We start from the raw sequence: 22145 nt of genomic DNA on the forward strand, positions 1-22145 counted from the left end.
TGCCTTAATCTATGTTTATAGATGTTATAAATAGTGATAAAATAAAACAATGACTAGTCCTAACTAGGGGCCATAATTTTTTTGTCCGTAGCATTGCAGTACAAAGTAAGCGATGATGTATTTCGATTGCCGAGTGTTTCGGAGCCGTGTAACTGTAACTTGTGTAAGAACACCTTGATTGGGCTCCCGGCAATATCTCTTTTCACTGTCACTTGTAATTTCAGGGTGACTGTCTTTCCTGTGTGTTTTGAAGTCCAGTGTAAGGTTGGATCTGTTTTGCCAATCAGAGTTGACTGACTTAGTTTGCACCGCTCTGTATTGGCCCGCTGTCCTGCTGTCAACATGAGGACCTATCAAGATGAGCTCAAATACTTGGAAAAGATCACAACAAACTGCTGGCATATCAAGAAAGGATTTGTTGATAACATGAAGGTAGGAAAGTAGAGCGATGAAAATAACAGAAATTTGTATTTTTGATGTATTGATTGAAAGTTTAGTTGTTAATTTGTTTAATTGACTACAGGACTTTGATCATCATGTATGTATACAACTATATATGGCTTCATCGTACCAGAAGAATGTTGATTTAGGGTGCTTTATGCTGCTGTTGCCGAATACTACAGAATAGAAGAATGTTATGTCTTTGCTAGTGTTGTTGCCATAACATGCAAGGGAGGTTGTCCTATAACTTGAAACTGAAAACCTGTAACCTTTTTTAGCTGGTATACTGTCATCATCATCCAGTGCCAGATCTGCGACAGACATCGGCGATCATGGTTTTCCATTCATTCCTTTGCTTGGATGCTCTCAAAAAAGCTACATTTCCCTGATCTTTCCCTGTTACCCATTTGTTTAAGTTCCCTTAGTATGTTGTTCTGGGCCTACCCCTGCTGCGCTTGCCCTCAATTTAGGTATACTGTACATAGTCAAAATAAACAAAGCTCTGAAGTTTTGTTATTGATTCAATTTTTTGTTTTTAAAAGAATGTATGAGTAGGCTAGTTGGTGAGCTTTTTATATTTTGGTTGAACTCTAACACCAAAACTTTTACTTCTCTATTATATCTAGCTGATGAAGAAGTGGTGTTGTCGTGGCTTTTTGTGTACATTAGAAGTAACTGAAGACGCTAGCAACACTAACGCATGCACTTCTGACTCTTGCTAATCCGCCAGGATCTCCATGTTTGCGTTTGTTTCTGTGTGAGTTACATTCTTCAAATAAAAGATTTTGTTTAATTTCTTGGGCATTTAATTAGTTTTTCAAATGGGTGTGTTTTTTTTCCCCATCTTATCATGTGTTTTGTTTTTTTGATGACAGGTTGATGGCTATTTCTTCGTCAACGACCACTTGGAAAAGCTGATGTTTGATGAGCTGAAGCAGTCATGCAACAACCGAGGATTTGGCGGCTTCTTGCCAGGAATGAAGCAGATTGCTAATGTTGCCGCCCTCCCTGGCATAGTTGGGGTATGTCTACTTTAGTTTCTTTAAAAGACGTATAATAAAAGATTTGTTTTTGAGTGTTTAATTATAATACTTTTGGTCCATCTGTAAGAAATAAGAAATAGTTACAGTTTATATCAGTTTAACACTGATAGGTCGAACACAGAAGAATCAAAATCACGCACCTGTCGAATTGTGTCAGCGGTCCCCCTTTTTTTTCTTCTTTTTAACTTTGTAAGATCCTTGAACTACAGATCCCTCGAACTACCGAGGCCGGTCCTGATGAATTTGAGCTATCCATGTTGTACTGTTTTTTCACGTTGGTAATTTTACCCAAGCTGTCATTGTACTTTTCTTTTTTCATTTTGAATACCTGTTCAGCTGATGGTAATAAGATGATAAGTATTTATAATGCATTGTGTCTTAATAATAGTTGGTCCATCAATGTCTAGCAATGACCACTGCAGAGGAGAATATTTCTTAAAGAGAATTAGGAGAAATAAGGATATAAAGATGATTTGTGGCTTCTGTTATGGCAGAGAAATTTTAATGTTTGCCACATTTTGAAGATTCAAAAGACTTATTTCCATGTGTGGCTGTGTTCAGCTCGCTGACGTCTCTCTTGGCTTCAACATTTTTAATTCATGAAACCTCATGATTAGCTGCCCTCTGATTGTTACCTTGCTGCTAAAAAGCAGATGTCTCTGTCTGTGTGAGGCTTACTTTTTATGGTTGGCATGTGGTGTAGCTCTGTGCTGGTTGAGTGTATTTTTCTGTTATTTCATCAGTCTTTATCTGTGTAGAGTGTAGCCATGTTATTTTTTATTACAGTGATATTGATTACTAATTTGCTCTCTTCGTTTTTTTCCTGCAGAAATCCATTGGCCTGCCTGATGTCCACTCTGGTTATGGATTTGCTATTGGTAAGATTCACGCTGTTCTTTATTATTTCTCCCCCATCCTCCTCTCTCTCCCTTTCTCTCTCTCTCTCTCTCTCTCTCTCTCTCTCTCTCTCTCTTTTTCTCTCTCTCACTCTCTCTCTTTCTCTGTCTCTGTCTCTCTCTCTCTTCTGTTCCATACACTACTTTCGAGTGCACATCCACAATCTCTCTTGATGCTGTAGTTTCAAATGCTTTGCTTTATTTTCACCATAGTACCATTTTCATTTGATGAGACTTGCAACTTTTTCATGACAGTCTTTATTCAGCTAGTGTGTAACCATTTTATTGCAATGATCTCGATTATGCATTGCAACATTTTGTCTATAGTTGCCTTGCAGATTTTTTTTCCCACTCTAATGTTTCTTGAAACTGAATTTTATGGACCCTTTTCCACGACAGGTAACATGGCTGCCTTTGACATGAGCAACCCGAAAGCGGTTGTGTCCCCTGGCGGAGTGGGCTTCGACATCAACTGCGGCGTGCGTCTGCTGCGGACGAACCTCCACCGCCGGGACGTTGAGCCGGTCAAAGAGCAGCTGGCCCAGTGCCTGTTTGACCACATTCCTGTCGGGGTCGGCTCCAAGGGAATCATACCCATGACCGCCCAGTGAGAAAACTCTCTGAGACTTTTTTAGTTTTATGGCCCTTTTAACTTGTTTGTGGGTTATTTGAGATTGTTGTGGACTCATTGTGGATTAGTGAGAAAACTTTTTGACTTTTGAGTTTTATGGCTCTTTGAACTTGTTTGTGGGTTACGCGAGAAGTTGGACTCATTGTGGATTAGTGAGAAAACTTTTGAACTTTTAAAAAGCTTTATGGCCCTTTTAACTTGTGGGTTACGCGAGAGGTTGGGCTCATTATGGATCTATGAGAAAACTTTATGACTTTTGAGTTTTATGGCCCTTTTAACTTGTTTGTGGGTTACACGAGAGGTTGGACTCATTGTGGATATGAAAACTTTTGGACTTTTTGAGTTTTATGGCCCTTATTTAAGTCACTGAATACTAGGCTCTGAGGGGTTGGTTAGTTACTGGCACCTTGGAAAAAGTGGTGCTTTTTCCGAAAATCTTAACTTTCTTATTTATGCCTGTAATTGGCTCAAATTTTGGTACAGTGTTAGAAATGGGACATAGAGATTTAAAATACACCAACAAGAAATGTGCATCTATCATGATTTTCTGTGTGGATGTTGGAAAGAGTGGGAACTAATGAGAATGTCTTTTGACTACTGAGTTTTATGGCCCTTATAATTTTTAACTCATTGTAGCTTATGGTATGAGATGGGGGCTCTTGAAGGCTCAGTGAGAAGACCTTTTGACTTTTCAGTTTTACGGCTGTTTTAAATCAGTGTAGACTATAGAAAGCTATGGCGAGAGCTGGTTTTCAGATGCAGTGGTGCCCCCACGGTTGCCCCAACCACGGGATAGAAGAAGAAGGCTATAGAAAAGATTAGAAGTTGTACTATGTACCCAATTTGATAGACATCAAGTTCTTTGAGTTTGTTTTTTCCTTCTTCTTCCCATCGTTTGAAGCATCTTTTTCTTCAGCCACAGTTCTTCTCTTTTTCTTTTTCACAGAAACTTGGAAGAGGCCTTGGAAATGGGCATGGACTGGTCACTCAGAGAAGGTCAGTTTTTTTTTTTTATGTGGGTTCGTCTGATGGGGATGTGGAAGCTTGTATGAACTGCTTGGAGTAAGACTCCTGTCATACGTCATTTTTGAAAATTTTGAAAAGTGACATGTGACGGGAGTGTACTCTGAACAGTTGACATTCAGAAAAATACACTTACCTACACACTTTGAATCATGGCCGACATCGGCTGCGGCTTAAAAAATTTGAAAAATTGTTGTTTCAGTTTGGAGAAGGGTAATCCATTTGCACTGTTTAGCAAGATGTATGCATTAACTCACTTGCGACTGGGCCCTTTCACCAGCCACAAGCGTTGAAGACTGGCGTTTTGGGGGGTATTTCAATAAATCACCACAACTCTCAGAATTACCCTATTGTAATCATTTTTTGACACAGTAAAGTAACATTCAAGCTTAATCTAATACAAAAAACTAAAGTTGTCTAAGTCTGATACTTTAATTTGTATGATTTTTTAAAAATTGGCATGAATTTGATTTTCGAAAAATTTCCAGAGACGTGACAAGTAGAATGAAATTCACTGCAACAACAAAAATAAAAGTTCAAAGTGTTCTGGTTTTATTTGTATACATGTGCAAGTGTTTGGTGAAAATATAAAAGCTGGTCTGTGCATTGATTCAGACCCATACACTGAATTACATGAGACAGATGTACGGCACGACGTTGTGATTTCGTTGCGCGAAAAACAACACCGGTACTAGTGCTAGATCTAGCCCTAGAACTACGACTCAGGCCGTGTTCGGGTACATATCCAGGATCCTAACTATTAGACACATCATATTCTGAGACACTAGAACTAGTAAAACGCACAGAAGTATAGAAAACGGCGAAATTATGTGATTCTTGTTCATGCGACTTCTTCGACCGTTACTACGACGCGACTGTCGGATTACTATGAGCTGTATAGAAAAAAACAAAGCGCGAGTTCCGGTCTGTTCAACCCCAGCTGGGGTCACTGTCCTTCACCTTCAATGACTTAAAAACTACCGGCCCCAGAGATACGAAACGAAGTCTAAGTAGCTCAGGCTTGGCCAAACAAGGGTACGAGGCAGGTCTCGCGATCCGTGCGTGATTTGTAGAGCGAAAAAAAAATTCCAAAGTTGGTCACGCAGGGCTTGTGAGACCCGACGCGAGCGTCATGGCGGGGGTCACGCAACTGTTGTGTGACCCGTCTGAAGTGAGTTAAAAAATTATTTTTTTTCCTCAGGTAAATAGTTCTGTTTCGTAGTCAGTGAAGTAGAAAAGTGGGTAGTTGGCGGGTGCCCTGATGTGGTTTGCTCCTTCTTTCCTATCAAACATTTATCATCCTTATCTCTTTTCCTTCTTTTTTTTGTGTTTGTTACTCTCTTGGAACCCCTCTAATCTTTGGCACTTATATGACCTTATTGTGTTGCAAGTGCGGTAAAACTTTGACTAAAACAAACAGAAGTAGAAAAGAATATTTATGTCTTATTTTCTGAACCTGCTGTAAGGGTCACCTGTCCCATACAATTGTCTGTACAAGCGACCACAATGGCCGTTAGAGCAATTTGACTGTATATATAAAAATTTTCGACATCAAAAATGTCGTCACGCTGTGAGCCTGATGATTTTGTGGACGTTTGTTTCAGGCTACGCGTGGGCGGAGGACAAGGAGCACTGCGAGGAGTACGGCAGGATGCTACAGGCCGATCCGTCCAAGGTCAGCAGCCGGGCCAAGAAAAGGGGCCTTCCGCAGGTGAGTGCGCCGGCCTACCGGTCATGAACCATTCTCTGTGGTACATACCTTACTCAGTTTGACTTTCCACGACTTACTTCGACTTCAACTTTTAGACTCCCAGGGGGGCTCTCGTGGCCTAGAGGTTAAGGTGTTGGCCTCTCAATCAAAGGTCCGGGGTTCGAATCCGGGTAGTGACCGAAAAATTTTCTTCTCTAAATTTGTCTCCTTTCACCTCCTTTCCTGCTCTCTAGCAATGTTCTGTAGTCTGTTTTCGTCTCCTCTTTCTGTCCCCACTCCCTCATCTCCTTTGCCTCCCTCCTCTGGGCTCCTGATTCTTTCTGCAGCCTTTCTACTGCTACTCCTTGGCTTCTTCTTACTGCTGTCTTTCAGCCTCACCCCTGATCTTCTGGTAGGAAAGATCTACACCTAGCCTTCTCGGACAAGAGCGAAAAATCTCGGAGGGCCCGTGTGCAAGTTGCGCACGTTTAAGAGCCCTTGGTGGTCTAAAATCGATAAGACTAGGTTTCGGCCGCCACCCGGGCAAAATTCAAAATTTCCTACCAACTGAAAAAGTTTAATGTGTCCCGCGCGCTCATATGACCTTTTGCAGTTGCGAGCGCCGTAAAACTCATACAAAAACAAAAAAGCATTCTATTTCCAGTTCATCTTTGGTCATCCCCAGCCTGTTTCAGTTTGCCTATTGATTTTCCAATACGCAGCGTGAGGGGAAATTCTTGAGTTTGGAGGTCACAGGGTATGGCCGAGCCATTGCATTCTTCTTTTGCACATTATGCTGTCCCCGAGGCTTTATGCACCCCGCATAATTTAGCAAAATTTGATCATTTTTTGCATAATTTCTGATTATTTTCCTTTATCGTTCTTTGTTAAAAATTAACAGAATCGCATAATTTCACATTTTTGGGCTCAGTTTGCATAATTTCAGAAATTTTCTTGCATAAAACGACAGGAACACATTATGGTGTTTGTCAGCACCTCCTGCTGGGATCTTTATCTTATTTATTTGTAATGAAGTCTCTCTAGCAGATATTGAGCATCTTGTGGAGGCATTTGTTATCAAAGACGCCGCGTCGCCTTTCCTGTTCTTTTTTTAAACTCCATGACGCACAACCATACAAGAGTACTGATTTTTTAATGGAATAGCCCTAAATGAAAATGAAGATGTCATGATTTCTTCCCCCTCTCCATCAGCTGGGTACCCTCGGTGCGGGAAATCACTACGCAGAAATCCAAGTGGTGGACGAGATTTACGACGAGTACGCAGCCAAGAAGATGGGGATTGAGTTCAAGGACCAAGTCTGTGTGATGATTCACTGTGGCAGTCGCGGCCTGGGCCATCAAGTGGCCACTGGTAATGTGTGTGTGTGTGTGTGTGTGTGTGTGTGTGTGTGTGTGATGATTCACTGTGGCAGTCGCGGCCTGGGCCATCAAGTGGCCACTGGTAATGTGTGTGTGTGTGTGTGTGTGTGTGTGTGTGTGTGTGATGATCCACTGTGGCAGTCGCGGCATGGGCCATCAAGTGGCCACTGGTAATGTGTGTGTGTGTGTGTGTGTGTGTGTGATGTTCACTGTGGCAGTCGCGGCCTGGGTCATCAAGTGGCCACTGGTAATGTGTGTGTGTGTGTGTATGCGTGTGTGTGTGTGTGTATGTGTGTGCGTGTGTGTGTGTATGTGTGTGTGTATGTGTGTGTGTGTATCTGTGTGTGTGTGCGTGCGTGTGTGTATGTGTGTGTGTTTGTGTGTGTGTGTGTGTGTGTGTGTGAGGATGATCCACTGTGGCAGTCGCTGCCTGGGCAATCAAGTGGCCATTGGTAACAACAGCATTGTCATTGTAGAAGTTTGTGCGTGTGTGTGTGTGTGTTTGTATGGGTGTGTGGGAGTGTGTGTGGGGGGGGGGGAAGGAAAGAGTGTGTGTGAGTGTGAGTAAACGTGTGTTTGTGTATTGTATAGTCAGAATTGAATTTTTTTTCTCCGTGTTTGTGTGTGTGTATGTTTTATTTTTGCATGTTCAGGTAGGGAAGAAAGAATGAGTGTGTGTGTCTGTATGTGTATGTGCGTGTGTGTGAAGGAGAGAGAGTGGTAGTGACTATTTTGTATGTGTGTGTTGGGGGGGATGTGAGAGTAATGACTAATAAAGGTTTTTATGTATGTGATTGCGCGCGTTCATGCGTGCATGTGAACTTGTGTGCGTACGTACAAGTATGTGTGCATTAGAGGATCCTTGCTTAAACTGTACCTAATGTATTCTCATTGGAAGTTTTGTTGGTCTTTAGTAGATGTAGGCCTATTTGCATTTAGAGATTTGTTGCTATTTTTAGTAGATATGTCCTTGTGATTGTTATGCTTATAAATCGGGCCTGCATTTGAATTGACTTACTGTGTATACTTGCCTATTACTCTCTAGAAACCTCTCTATTCTTTAGAACTTATGTGACCTAATTGTGTTGCAGGTGTCGTAAAACTGTAACTAAAACTAAACTGAAAAAGAAAGAATCTCTCTTTTTTAAATACATGTTGTATGATTTCACCCCTGTCATGGTTTGAAAAAGATATAAATTCTATTATTGTTTTAAAAATGTTTCCTTCTGGTTCTGATTGTATGTTGTGTGGACACCTTGTTTTCTCAGATGTTCCCCTGGGGCAGTGCCACTGACTCAAGTGTCTTTAGGCCGTTCCCAAAGGGGGGACATTTCTTTTTCTAGTGCATAGTAGAATTTTAAATGGGCTGATCTAACAATGTCTTGCCCATAATGTGCCTGAACTACAACAGGGAAATGCTGCTTTTTCTTTTCTAATCCTTACTATCGTAATTTTCCTTTACTTCTTTTGTATGTTTGTTGCACTCTTGTGACCCGCTATTTCCGGGGTGCCTTGATAGTCGAAGCAGACTTTGTACTGTTGATGCTGTGAGCAGAGTAAGTCTGATTCCCTGTAAAGACTTCTCTGTTGACATCCACCCCTTGGCGCTCATATGACCATATGCAGTTGCGAGCGCCGTAAAACCTGTACTAAAACTTTCAAAAAACTTATCAGATGCTCTGGTTGCCATGGAGAAGGCGATGAAGCGTGACCAGATCGAGGTGAACGACCGACAGCTGGCCTGCGCCCACATCCAGTCTGCCGAGGGCCAGGATTACCTCAAGGGCATGGCCTCAGCCGCCAACTACGCGTGGGTCAACCGGTCAAGCATGACCTTCTTGGGCAGACAGGTGAGCCAGGTCACTTCAGGGACGCGGGTTTCCTTTTGGTTTTTAGGTTTCTATTTTTAGTCTTTGTTTTGGTTTTTCAGTTTTTTGTTCATGACCAGTGTGTTGGGTTTTTAGGTTTTTTATAAAGGGGGCAGGTGGGAGAGTGTTGTTATTGATTACCACATTACACCCTAAGGGCCTGGACGGGGAGTCCATTGTTAGATCCTAAGCAAGGGGAAGGAACCCACCTCCCGTGAATACAAGTGTGCAAAAAACACATTTTAAAAATACTAAACAAATTCCAAAAATCCTGAAAAAATAAAAGTTAAAAAAAATACTGAATGTAGTTTCAGAAAAATATAACTTTATGTATGCACAAACTGTTGGAAATGTTCTAACTTTAGTTCAATCAGGGTGTCCGACCTGTCACTCTCACTCTCAGCCTCGCGGTCGGGCCCTAGATCTAAATTCTAGATTTTCTCCGTCTGATCAATCAGAATCCGCCCAAACTCTTGCTACAATGTTTTCATCAAAATCTGAGCCATCTAATTTGTCATATGCTTGTTTTTGCTCAAATCCATAGTTATTTCTGTTTTCGAACTCAATTGAGTCGTTTTTCAACAAGTCGAGACACTTTCGAAGTGTCGGTAATGCGATCGCACTTCGATCAGCTCTAATACTAAAACTACTGGCGCGAAAAATTTCGTTTCGGTATCAAACGAAAGAAGAAACTTTTTGCTATAACTATGCAAATCAAAATCCCGGCCCCGGAGTCTCGTCAAGGTGACACTTCATTTTTAAAGACGCTAGGTCGGCGCAGGCGGTTCCGGGCGAGTCAGGGTGGAGCGCGTAAGGGAATTCCCGGGCGATCCCGGTCGAGTTAGGGTGTAATGTGTTAAGTTATGGGAAGTTGCAATGCATAGAATAAAGAGTGAAAAATACCCATGGAGTTGAAATCTTTTAATTTTGGCAGGAATTTCGTGTTAAAAGGGCTCATGTTAAACAGAATCTACTGTACTGCTCTGGCAGGCTTTTGCGAAGATGTTCAACACGACCCCTGATGACCTTGACATGCATGTGATCTACGACGTGTCCCACAACATTGCCAAGGTGGAAGAACACTTTATCGACGGCAAACAGAAGACGCTTCTGGTCCATCGCAAGGGCTCCACTCGTGCCTTCCCTCCGCACCATCCCCTCATCCCTGTAGACTATCAGGTGAGACCATACACTTGTAGTAACCCTGTCCGTACGCCCTGGGGTCATTTTGTACCCCCGGGGTTGTGTTCTTCACTTTTTAGAATACTTCTAGTGCGAAGATCTCTTTGAAACTTTCAGTATTTCTCAAAAAATCATTTTGACAGACTGCTATGCAAAGAGTATGGATCGGACCAACGAGTAAATTTCCTCTTTGGAAAGTGGTGGCACAGAGTTCCCCAAGTCGTATGGATACGATAGGAAAACACGATGTACGGATAGGGTTAAAATTTCCTAGATCATGCACTGTCTGGTTCACCATGAAGATCATCATGTCACTCTTTATGGAACAAAGACGTGCGTCATAGTAATTAATATCCGAGACTGTGCACTGTGACGTACTTCTGGTTCACCGTGGAGCCATCATTTGATACTACAGTGGAAATCTGATATTACAGAGACCGGAGAAAAAGTCCTGTTACATCAGATCCGTGTTAAATCCGAAATTAGGGAAGTAAGCATTTGTGGACTAATCCAGCTAGATCTAGGTGTATGCTAGCAGTGGCGTGGCTTGCGTGGGCTTGTTCCATCACTGCGTTACTCTCTCTCTCTCTCTTACTTTTTACACATTGTTAACAAGCCTTTGTCCCTGCTATAACCGGCTGGGCTCCGATGAGGCCCTGTTATTGTCTATAACTTTTAGTAGAAACAAAGAGTAGGAAAAAACGGGGATTTAAAAAAATCCCTGTTATTACCGGATCCCTATTATTACCGGGCCTGTTATATATACCTGGTTTCCACTGTATATCACCCTTGTACTGCTGAGATTTTTCCTTCTGTGTTAGTACTGACAAAATACAATGTCCATTGAAGGCAGCCATTCACAAAGCCGTACTATCTTTCCCCTTTTTGTGAGTCAGAAACTACAAACTATGGCTCAATGTCCTAAAACAGGAAGCCCCAGTTCTTAAACACAGGGGTGCCCTTTTTCTGGATAAATCGGGAAATCTGGATTTCTGAAATTGTCCGCATTTTATTCTTGTACAGATATAATCCTTTGCCATTATGATATTTAATATTACTAATCTGATAAATACGTCTGTGGGTGGTTGGAGGGTGCATATGGTACATCCTGCTTCTCTTTTCCTGTTGTTAATTAAAATTTAAAAATAATGAAATCTCTTTTACAGTGCTGAATGACCACTCTTGTGTCAGCATCCTTCTTTGTACTCAAACAAACATATCACTTTTCCTCTCCCCCCGGGGCAGTGCCACTGACTGTAGTGTCTTTAGGCCATTCCCAAAGGGGGGACATTTCTCGTTCAAGCATAATAAAATTGTAAATGGGCTGACTCATGTCACGCTCATAACTGTGCCTGATCTACAACAGGGAACTGCTGCTTTTTCTTTCTTGATCCTTACTATTGTCATTTCCCTCTACTTCTTTTGTATGTTTGTCACTCTCTTGTGACCCGCTATTTCCGGAGTGCCTTGATAGTCGAAACAGACTTTGCGCTGTTGAAGCTAGAGAGGTGAGCAGTCTAAGTCTGATTCCCTCTAAAGACTTCTCTGTTGATAACCACCCCTTGGCGCTCATATGACCTTATGCGGTTGCGAGCGCAGTAAAACCCTCTACTGTAAAAAAAAAAAAAAAACAACCCAAAAAACCCCAATCACTGTTTCCCTTGTGCAGTTAACGGGCCAGCCGGTGTTGATCGGAGGAACGATGGGCACGTGCAGCTACGTCCTGACGGGCACGGAGCAGGGGATGGTGGAAACGTTCGGGACCACGTGCCACGGCGCGGTGAGTGAGTCTGTCTCTGCTGGACGTTTGTTTGTTGAATTGGAGGGGGGAAGGGGGGGGGGGGGAGTGGTTGGCGGGTGCTGTTGTGTGGTCTGCTTCTTCTTTCCTATTAAACATACATCGTCCTTATCTCTCCTCCTCCTTTGTTGTGTTTGTTACTCTCTTGTAGCACCTCTAATCTTCGCCACATATATGACATTATTGTGTTGCAAGTGCTGTACAACTCTTACTAAAACTAAAACTGTGTTGGGGGGAAACACTTGATGGCTGTCAGATCAGCTATGATATTTTGCTTTACAGTGTGCTCTCAAATATTGCTGGAGATTATTTAGTTTTGCTTCTGTGTTCCCAAGAATATTGCTAGGGATTATTTTGTTTCACTGTCTTACTTCACAGTGTTCCCTAGAATATTGCTAGGGATATGTTGTTTTGCTTAACAGTGTTCCCTGGAATATTGCTAGGGATTATTTAGTTTTGCCTTATGTGTTCCCTAGTAGAATATTGCTAGGGATATGTTGTTTTGCTTAACAGTGTTCCCTTGAGTATTGCGGGGGTTTATGTTCTAGAACCTCCCTCGATAGGAGAAACAATATATTATTTATTATGTATTTTATGCCTTTATACTTAATAAACCCATCTCTCACTCTGACTCTCATGTATCTCTCCCCGTCTTCGTAACACTTTCTTCATTTAAAATCAATTCAAAGTTTAAAAAATACATTAGTATAATGAGAATGATTCATACTGATTGGTCAAGTCTGGGCCAGTTGTGTTTAAATAGAGTTTTGATGGTTTTCCTATTTTTAGTTAGAACAACAACAAAAATGCAATGTACTGTGCCTGTGAAATGTGAATCATGATATGTCGAAGAACTACTGTATCTGGGTATGTTCATTCTGGTGTTTTACTATGGGTAACGATGAAAACATTCGTTTTCTTTCTCTCCCAGACTTGTGAGAGCTGTTAAAAGTATATCATCGAGGGCTGGGGAGATGTCCCGATATGGAACAGAAGCATGTTTTCTCTATATTTTATTAGGCATGGGCAAGACCTTCTGACCTTCTAATTGTGTTGCAAATGCTGTAAAACTCTTACTGAAACAAAAAACTACTATTCTTCATTTTATCTTTTAAATGTCTTTTTTGGTTTGTTTCAGGGCCGGGCTTTGTCGCGCGCGAAGTCTAGGAGAAACCTGGACTACACCGAGGTGCTGGAGGCCCTGGAGCAGAAGGGAATCAGCATCCGTGTGGCCTCGCCCAAACTGGTCATGGAGGAGGTGAGAGAGCCATCGTTTGTTCTCCCGTACCCGCAGAATTATGCAAATTTAGATGGCCAGATTATGCAAGACAGATGTAAAATTATACAAGTTACCGTAAAGCCATTCATGACATGTTTTCCACTTTTTTCAACAAGAATTTTCAGGTTGCATATACAAAAGAATTGAAAACAACATATATCAGTATCAGTAATTTTTTGTGTATTTGGAAAGAAAACAATACACATACATCAGTCAGAAAAAAACAACCAAAAAAATATAATCTCTGTCACTTTCAGCTGAATAGAGGAAGAAAAATGTAAAAAAACAAAAACATCTGGACCTCTGATGTTGGCACATCACTAAAACCAGGGACACCTGTCAAACATGAAACATCAGCAGAGACATTAGAACAACTTTTGATGGATTGAAAAATTGAACATGCTCAAGGAACACAATCCCTAATCCTTACCCCCCCCCCCCGAATATCTTTTGACAAGGGATCAAGGGATATAACCCACTTGTCACTTAAATGAGATTTATTACTGTGATTACTTCCTTTTTGTCACACGGTGAGGCAAAATGCAAAAAAACAAACAAACCCCCCCCCCGTAAAAAACGGGGACAGGTTCTCCTCTCCTTGATGGGTCAATTGTAGTTGTGCCAGTTACCACGGGTAACTAGTGAGCATGAATTATTTGAATGCAGAAAAGTGTGTGTGAAGGGTTGGGGGTACCGGGCCAATGCTCACTATCACTATCTTTAGCCTACGTTTGGGGAGTGTTTTTTAGCTTTAAAAAGTTGGCAGGGATTTACTTTTTAATTGAAGCATTATGAGCACCCCATTATGGTTCTGATTTCTTATTGTCTGTTTTCATTTTCCTCTTAATATCATGAAATTATAAACAATCTAGAAGTTTTTCTCAGGAAGCGTAACTTTTTCTCGGGTAAAAATTAAGGTGAATGTCTAAGTTTTTTTTGTGTGTGTGTTTTTTTCACCCAGGCTCCCGAGTCGTACAAGAATGTCACTGATGTTGTGGATACGTGTAAGTAGTGAAATGTTTTTAGTTTTTTTTAATAGTAGAGGGTTTTACGGCGCTCGCAACTGCATAAGGTCATATGAGCGCTAAGGGGTGGGTGTCAACAGAGAAGTCTTTACACAGGGAATCAGACTTAGACTGCTCACCTCTCTAGCCTCAACAGCACAAGGTCTGCTTCAACTATCAAGGCACCCCAAAATAGCAGGTCACAAGGGAGTGACAAACATACAAAAGAAGTAGAGGAAAATGACGATAGTAAGGATCAGGAAATAAAAAGCAGCAGTTCCTTGTTGTAGATCAGGCACAGTTATGAGCGTGACATGAGTCAGCCCATTTACAGTTCTACTATGCTTGAACGAGAAATGTCCCCCCTTTGGGAATGGCCTAAAGACACTTCAGTCAGTGGCACTGCCCCGGGGGGTGTAGTGAAATGTGCTCTCAGTTTGTCAGTAGAATTATGTGTTGCATGTAATGGCGCTCTCAAGGCTTTGAGTTATTTTGGAGACAAAACCGTAACACATTACTCCCTATCTCACCCAGGATCGCTTGTCAGTTTCTCTACACGCTCCACTCTATCGACAGCTCAGACCAGGCATCTTTAGAAAAAAAGTCTTGTCTTTATGAGACTCTGTGTTTGAGATTTTGATTTATATAGTTATTGCAAGAATGTTTCTTCTTCCATAGGTACCCAAAGAAATTTTTTTGGTAGTTTTAGTATCATTAGAGCCTTTTGAAGTGCCCTTGTATATCTGACTGTCCCCGTGGTTTTATGCACCCCGCATAATTTAGCAAAATAAAATTTGATCATTTTTTTGCATAATTTCTGATAATTTTCCTTTATCATTCTTTGTTAAAATTAACATAATCGCATCATTTCCCATTTTTGGGCTCAGTTTGCTAATTTCATAATTTTTCTTGCATAAAACGATGGGGACAGATCTGACAGTTCGTAGGTGGCCCGGCAAGTTGAAAAGCGTCGCAACTGAGCTAGAACAAGCAAATGAAGAAGCGGAGGAATCAAATCTTAATGAAAATGTTAAAGCAGAAGTTGGGGGTGGGGGGGGGGAAGAATTCATATTAATCGGGTGTAGCATTAGTAGCATCTAGATCTAGAGCCTGACCATGAGGCTGAGAGTGAGAATGACGGGTTTGACACCCCGACTGAAGGAAAGTTAAAACATTTCCAAAAACCTGTGCGTATAAAGTTATGTTTGTGTGAAACTACATTCATCTGTTTCAAATTTTTATTTTTTCAGAAATAAAAAAAATCATTTAGTATTTTAAAAATATTTTTTTTAAAATACTTGTATTCACGGGAGATGAGATACCTCTCTTTGTTTAGCTGTCCCCGCAGTTTTCTGCAAAAAAAAAATTCTGAAATTATGCAAACTGAGCCAGAAAATGTGAAATTATGCGATTTTGTTAATTTTAACAAAGAATGATAAAGTAGGAAAATAATCAGAAATTATGCAAAAAAATGATCAAATTTTGTTAAATTATGCGGAGTGCATAAAACCCCGGGGACAGACTTAGGATTTGGGAATCAGCTTCTCATCCAGACACAATTGAGTGTAGACACCCCAAATTTCTTCTTTTAGTTTTGTGTGTGTGTGTTTGTAATAGACAGCAAATTATATTGTCAGTATGTTAGTGTTTTAGCGCCTGCAAAATGACAGCTTGCACTGTATGCTTCCCAGGAAGTTGAGGTTATTTCAGAAAACCATCAGGTTTGCTGGGGTAATAAATAATAATATAGATTGTATAATGTATAGAGCTTGCTGTTGAGCGGAAATTTGTGCTATGCAATTGCTATTTGGTTGTGACACCATCTGTTTAGTTTTAGTAAGAGTGTTATGGCACTTGCAACATAAATAAGCCTTATATAAGTGCCGTAGAGTAGAGGTGTTACTAGTAATTCAAGAGAGTAACGTACAAAAAAAAAAAAAAAAAAAAAAGAAGCTGGACAGATAGGGATGATAAAAGTTTGAAAGAAAAGCAGGAGCAAACCATACCAGGGCACCCTCCAACCTATCACTAAACTGTCTAACTAATCTCCTGAACCTTCCCCAGGTCACACGGCCGGGATCAGCAAAAAGGCCATCAAACTACGACCCATCGCTGTCATCAAGGGCTGATACACGAACACACCGGAGGAAATGTACGGGATACGAAGGTGGCTTTCACTCAGCAACGGGAAAATGTTTGCGGTACAGGAAGTTGCTTTAAAGAAACTGTTTTTCCTGTCCGACTCACTCTCGAGAGTGAAACGCAAGATCTGAGTACGAGCTCAATTCTTCTTCCAGATTTTTTTTCTGGGATAAAAAAACTATTGTAATTTAAACATAAGCCTCTTTATGTTTGCGAACTTGTGCAATCTGTTAGTGTATGGTTCCCAGAAGTATGTTGTGAGACTTTCAGCCGACCTCCTTATGTTCACTTAAACATGTTTGTTTTTCTTTCAGTCAGCTTCAGTAAGGGTGTTTTGTTTTGATGGAAAAGTACATATCTATATATGTGAGGCAGCGTGGTGTAATCAGGCTCTCCTCAATTTTGGGGCATGTAGAGTTATTGGTATAATCTTAAAGCTTTTTCACTTGTCTTTATTTGAATGAAAAAAATATTCATTTGTCTCGAATGTAAGTCGAGATATTTGCAATTGAAGGAGGTGGGGGTCACCTGTTTTCAGTGGTAGAATTAGTGAGAAAATGGCCGCCAAAGATCAGTTATTTCCTTAGCTTAAGAGTCCGTGGTAACTGAAAAGGTACTTTTTTTGTGTGCCTTTAATCAATGTTTTTCAGAAAAATCCACACAGAAATGAGTTCTTTAATGAGCATGAAAGGTTTTGAGCCAAAAAACAAAAATTTTCTTCACTTTGATTATTTTGACGAGAGCCTGATCCCACCACGCTGCCTCACAAATGTCACATGACAATTTGATGTAGAAAGAAATGAGAAAACAGCTACTTATTATTCGTCGCGTCAGAGCTATTTTTTTTTTTTTAAAGTTCCTCTTTACGAAAGTACACTTTGGACAAAATAGTTTTGGGGCAACAAATTCTTATCGTCCTAGCCCAGGAAACTTTGACGGAGACAAATACAGCGGTAGTAAGTTATTTTGTTGGCTGCCGGGTGTGTGTTCACATCTTTCCAGTAACTAGTGGGTGGTTGGAGGGCGCCACTGTAAGGTCCTACAGTAGCCCTACTTTTGTTTCCCTCAGTTTTTTTGTTGCTTTCCAATTTGATTTTTATCCCTACTCAAAATGACCGTGACCGTGTCTGGTGTACTTCTTCTTTACTTGAGATATAGAATTACCCCAGTGACTAGATGAGCCAGAGCCTGTGTTCCAGAGGGGGGGGGGGGGGGGAAGAGATAAGTGGCAGAGATCCTGACACAGTGGACTCCGCTAAAACTGAACATGGTCAGTCTGTAAACAGGGGTAAATTTATTTTTTTTTGGGGGGGGGGGGGGGGGGGAGATCACCAATTTTTCTATTTGAGCAACCTGTCTAAGCCGAACCTCGGCTAAACTAAAGAAAATCCAGCTGTGCTGCAGATTTCAGTATAAGCGGAGCCAACTGTATTATTGTACAGCGCACTGAGCACTTCTTTGTGGAAATGGGCTATATAAATGCAATTTATTATTTTATTATTATTATTATTAGATGTAGCGACTGCCTGGAAATATAGGGTGTGGGTCGCATCTGTGGATGGTGAAGAAACTGTTCACCACTCCAATAGACATAGTGTGCCTGGGTCTACCCACTCCCCTCTCAATGTGACAGAGAGAGTCAGTCATAGTACATGGAGTGTGTTGGAGGAAAAAGGAGGTACACTGAGGTAATAACGGTCATTTATTGCAGGGAAAATACAATTCAGACAGGTAGAAACAACTGATGGTAAAGAAATAAAGTAGGGCCTACTACTAGTGGCGCTCAGCAGAATTACACTTGCAGAGTATCAGGACAACTATTTCTTATCTTTGCAAAGCTGTATGGAAACATGGCTGGACTGGAATTTTATTTTATCCTATCATCTGAACAGTTTTGGTGGACTTATCACTCAAATGTGCCAGATACTCTTTATTGACAAGCCAGATTAATTCTGAGTTTGTGTAAAAAATATTGTGCCTGATAAAGTGAAAAATATCAGGAGAGTAATTTAAATTACATTACAGTAGAGGGTATTATTTATGGACACACTAAGTCTGATCCTCAAGATCATTACAACATTCTGTTCTGCAGAAAATTTATTTTTTTCTCAAACCCCTCACTTGAGCTTCCAATTCCACAGCCTGTCCTTGCTTCATAGATTGGCAGTGGCTGCACGGGTAACTGGAATTATTTGACTTGTAAAATGACATGTTTAAGTTTATGTTTTCTGATATTGCTTGGAATGTAAATAAAAATGTGACATTTCCCCATGACTTGATTTGTTGTGTAAACACACATTCATCATTCCCTTTTAGGCCCATAACGTTGTAACAGAACAGTTTCTGAAGTAGTCTGCTAATATACAGTCTCGATTTAATTATAGCAAAAGGAGCAGAAAATTGGTTAGGCACACATGCCACCATTATAAACTGAACTGCTTTTATCCCCATATTGTCAGCCAGCTGTTAAAATGTACAAAGCCCAAAAATTAAAAAAAAATTTTTTTTTAAAGAGTATCACTGAGTATCGGTAGTGTTTGCTCAAAAAATGTTTTGAATGTTAAAAAAGAAAGCAAGAAAAAATACATAAAGGTACAATTTTTAAAAGTATATTAAGTAATTAAGACAGTCTTTTACTCTCTCTAGAAAAAAAAATTTGCATTCTAGGCTTAGAACAGTACAGCAGCTTGCTGACGATATCGGTGCGTCTTGTCGTTTTTATCCATGAGAAACAGGTACACCATTTGAAAATAACAAGAAAATTGAAGTTAAAAAAATTGTACAGCAAACTATTTCACTCACTTCAACATTCAATGAACACATTTGTTGGAGGTAACGCTGTCTGAGCAATAAAAATAAAATTCTGAATGTAACAACAGGGGACGCACAGATGTGATATAACAGGGGACGCATAGATGTGTATATCTACATGTCATTGACACTCTGGTTCAAAGAAATAAGAAGATGTGTTTACCTACATGTCATTGACACTCTGGTTCTAAGAAATAAGATGTGTTTACCTACATGTCATTGACACTCTGGTTCTAAGAAATAAGATGTGTTTACCTACATGTCATCGACACTTTGGTTCTAAGAAATAAGAAGATGTGCTTATTTGCATGTCATTGACACTCTGGTTCAAAGAAATAAGATGTGTATATCTACATGTCATTGACACTCTGGTTCAAAGAAATAAGAAATATGGAGGAAGAATTGTTCCACATTCTGTCGGGGAACCACGAACTAAAAGTGCCGGGCCAGGCAGAGAAAGGAAAACTGGCGCTCGATCGTCGATAGAGGACAATCAAAAGACATCGTCGAACGTGGGCAAAATAGACGGGCAAATCATCGTGCCAACAAATATTGAGAACTGTCCCCGTGGTTTTATGCACCCCGCATAATGTAGCAAAATTTGATCATTTTTTCCCATAATTTTTTATTATTTTCCTTTATCATTGTTAAAATTAACAGAATCGCATAATTTCACATTTTTGGGCTCAGTTTGCATAATTTCAGAATTTTTTTCTCATAAAACGACGGGGACAGATTGAAATAAAAGAAATGGTCAAATAAAGTCTTATTTTCTGATGATTGTACACCATGGGGCAGAACAGGTAAGGGGGGGGGTTTAAGAGAAAAAAAAAATGTTCCAAATATTCCAAGCTTTGGCAAGACTTATGTGTTCAAACCCAAGGTCCCTGGCCAGGTCAACATAATATACTGGCCAATGGTCAAGAAGAAATTAGTTATTTCATCAATGCTGATCTCAAAACTCAAATGTTAAAGAAAAGAAAAATGTAATGACTTCTTCTAAGTGTTTTAACTACATGTACACAATGCAATTAACTTCAACTTCAACTCACAAATCACACATAGCCTCAGACACACGTTTTCACACACATACACATGAGTTATCACAAGCACACACACACACACACACACACAAGACACACAAAGATGAGCAAACACAAGCACACACACACACACAAGCACGCACACATCTTCCTCCCCCCCCTAGTTTTCTCTCCTCCCCATGTGAACACATCATGCCCAGCGGCCAATCTGCCCACCTCTGCTATCTGTGTCTGGTGAGAAAATCTGGCACAACCGAGGACACAAATTCGGAGACTGTCTCTCTGTTCAGGTACAACACTGCCGATAACGTCACAGCCAGGGTGGCTGCTGTAAGGGAAGTTACTGACAGTAACCTTGACCTCTTGTCTGTCTGCTCGATCAGGTCAGGTGGTTTGCAGTTTCGCCGAGCCATTTCCTACAGAGAAAACAAAGTAATACTATACAAGTATAAATCCTGAGAGAGAAATTTTTTTTCACAAACCGTTAATCATAATAACAACTGAGTAGATTTTAGTGTTGCGGCACACACCGACTTCACACACACACATATATAATATATATATATATATATATATATATATATATATATATATATATATATATAATATGGCTCTTTTCGTCTATGCAGACGGTCAATTTAGCTTAAGATGGTCTCAAGGTTTTCTTCATGCAGCTTCTTTCATGGCTAATTCTTCCTATGTTTGAAGCGCAGATTCTGTTGCAGTGCTTGCATGTCAATGTCGTAGATCAAAGATCTGTATTTCCGCTGGTTTCCTTTCGCTGTTGGCGCTTCTCAGCCTGGTATATATATATATGCAACAAGACTCAACTGGTTTAATGTATCGTCTGTCACCAACTGACGACAAACGTGAAACGTGCTGACAAAATGAGTTACTTCTCGCAATTCACAAATGGAGATATTGGTTAAAATCGACACAAGGGTCTAATTTGTAGATTTTCTATTGACGCAGTATTCTTTAATTAAGTATAACATGCCTACTGTAATTTCACACTTACTTATAAATCGTAAGAAACTTAACCTTTAAGCATGATGTATCTATTTCCATAGGGCTCGAATTCGAGAAGTAACTCATTTTGTTAGTATGCTTCACAAATTTCTTCATTCATTCAGTGCACACAGACACGGAGGGTATAGAAACTGGTTATTGTATACATTTAATGACCACTATTGTATCGATGTGCTTCTCTTTCTTCCAACAAAAGCGTGTATTTGGGAGGCATCACTGGTAGGTCCTACATTTTTACTTTTCCTTTTTTGTTTCTGTCTGTCTTAAACTTTTTCCGGTGGGTGGTTGGAAGGTGCTCTGGTGTGGTTTGCTTCTTCTTTCCTATCAAACATCTATCGTCCTTATCTCCCCTCCTTCTTTTTTATGTTTGTTACTCTCTTGTAACACTTCTAATCTTTTGGCGCTCATATGACCTTATGCAGTTGCGAGAGCCGTAAAACCTCTACTAAAACAAAACTTGTTCCCACCACCAAAAGACTATTATTGTGTCGATGTGCTTCTCTTTCTTCCAAAAAAAGCGGGTAGTTGAAAGGCGTCACTGGTAGGTCCTACTCTTTTACTTTTCCATAGTTGTTTCTGTCTGTCTTACTTCCCCCCCCCCCCAACTATATGACCATCATTGTGTTGACGTGCTGTCTTTCCCCAAACAAACAAACAAACAAACAAAGAGACCCACCAGTCTGAGCTCTCTCTGTATGGTCCTCAGCTCCTGCTGTAGCGTGGCGGCGTTCCTCGCTGCGTCCTCTGCGTGTCGCAGCAACTGGGCGGGGGACACACGGTCCTGGAGGGAACACACAAAGATTTATTCACAGCGGTCATATTTATTTATTGAGGGGGGGAGGAGAACACACAATGATTTATTCACAGCGGTCATATTTATTTATT

At 40.6% G+C, this 22145-nt stretch overlaps 2 protein-coding genes and 1 long non-coding RNA gene across 3 annotated transcripts in view; 1 reads left to right on the top strand and 2 right to left on the bottom strand.

The window, feature by feature from the left end:
- Positions 1–94: 94 nt before the first annotated feature.
- On the top strand, positions 95–16738 carry LOC101849774 (RNA-splicing ligase RtcB homolog). The gene is made up of 13 exons (XM_005100529.3): positions 95–432; positions 1317–1463; positions 2314–2362; positions 2780–2987; positions 3958–4007; positions 5639–5745; positions 6937–7096; positions 8779–8954; positions 9963–10151; positions 11824–11934; positions 13091–13210; positions 14193–14235; positions 16300–16738. The coding sequence occupies exons 1-13, from the start codon at positions 343–345 to the stop codon at positions 16362–16364; spliced, it is 1515 nt and encodes a 504-aa protein (XP_005100586.1). The 5' UTR covers positions 95–342; the 3' UTR covers positions 16365–16738.
- Positions 16739–18055: 1317 nt separating this feature from the next.
- On the bottom strand, positions 18056–19821 carry LOC118477847. Its single transcript, XR_004858649.1, has 2 exons — positions 19444–19821; positions 18056–19397 (listed from the first exon to the last, which is right to left on the bottom strand). It is a non-coding gene; the product is annotated as an uncharacterized LOC118477847 (long non-coding RNA).
- Positions 19822–20324: 503 nt separating this feature from the next.
- LOC101853095 (ankyrin repeat, SAM and basic leucine zipper domain-containing protein 1) overlaps positions 20325–22145 on the bottom strand; it is a 17940-nt gene continuing 16119 nt past the window's right edge. Inside the window, exons 12-13 of the mRNA XM_005100542.3 lie at positions 21937–22041; positions 20325–20647 (exon numbers count right to left, since the gene is read on the bottom strand). Coding sequence (XP_005100599.1) covers positions 20453–20647; positions 21937–22041 — 300 coding nt within the window. The 3' untranslated portion in view covers positions 20325–20452. The remainder of the gene's footprint in view (positions 20648–21936; positions 22042–22145) is intronic.

The sequence above is a fragment of the Aplysia californica genome, unplaced genomic scaffold (assembly GCF_000002075.1).
Source record: "Aplysia californica isolate F4 #8 unplaced genomic scaffold, AplCal3.0 scaffold00250, whole genome shotgun sequence".
Classification (NCBI taxonomy): Eukaryota; Metazoa; Mollusca; class Gastropoda; order Aplysiida; family Aplysiidae; genus Aplysia; species Aplysia californica.

What these genes read in the sequence shown, in the direction of transcription:
- LOC101849774 (XM_005100529.3), top strand. Translation starts at nt 343, where the DNA reads ATGAGGACCTATCAAGATGAGCTCAAATACTTGGAAAAGATCACAACA. An exon ending in CCCTCCCTGGCATAGTTGGG is followed by an intron (nt 1,464 to 2,313) that starts GTATGTCTACTT and finishes TTTTTCCTGCAG; the next exon opens with AAATCCATTGGCCTGCCTGA. An exon ending in GGACCACGTGCCACGGCGCG is followed by an intron (nt 11,935 to 13,090) that starts GTGAGTGAGTCT and finishes GGTTTGTTTCAG; the next exon opens with GGCCGGGCTTTGTCGCGCGC.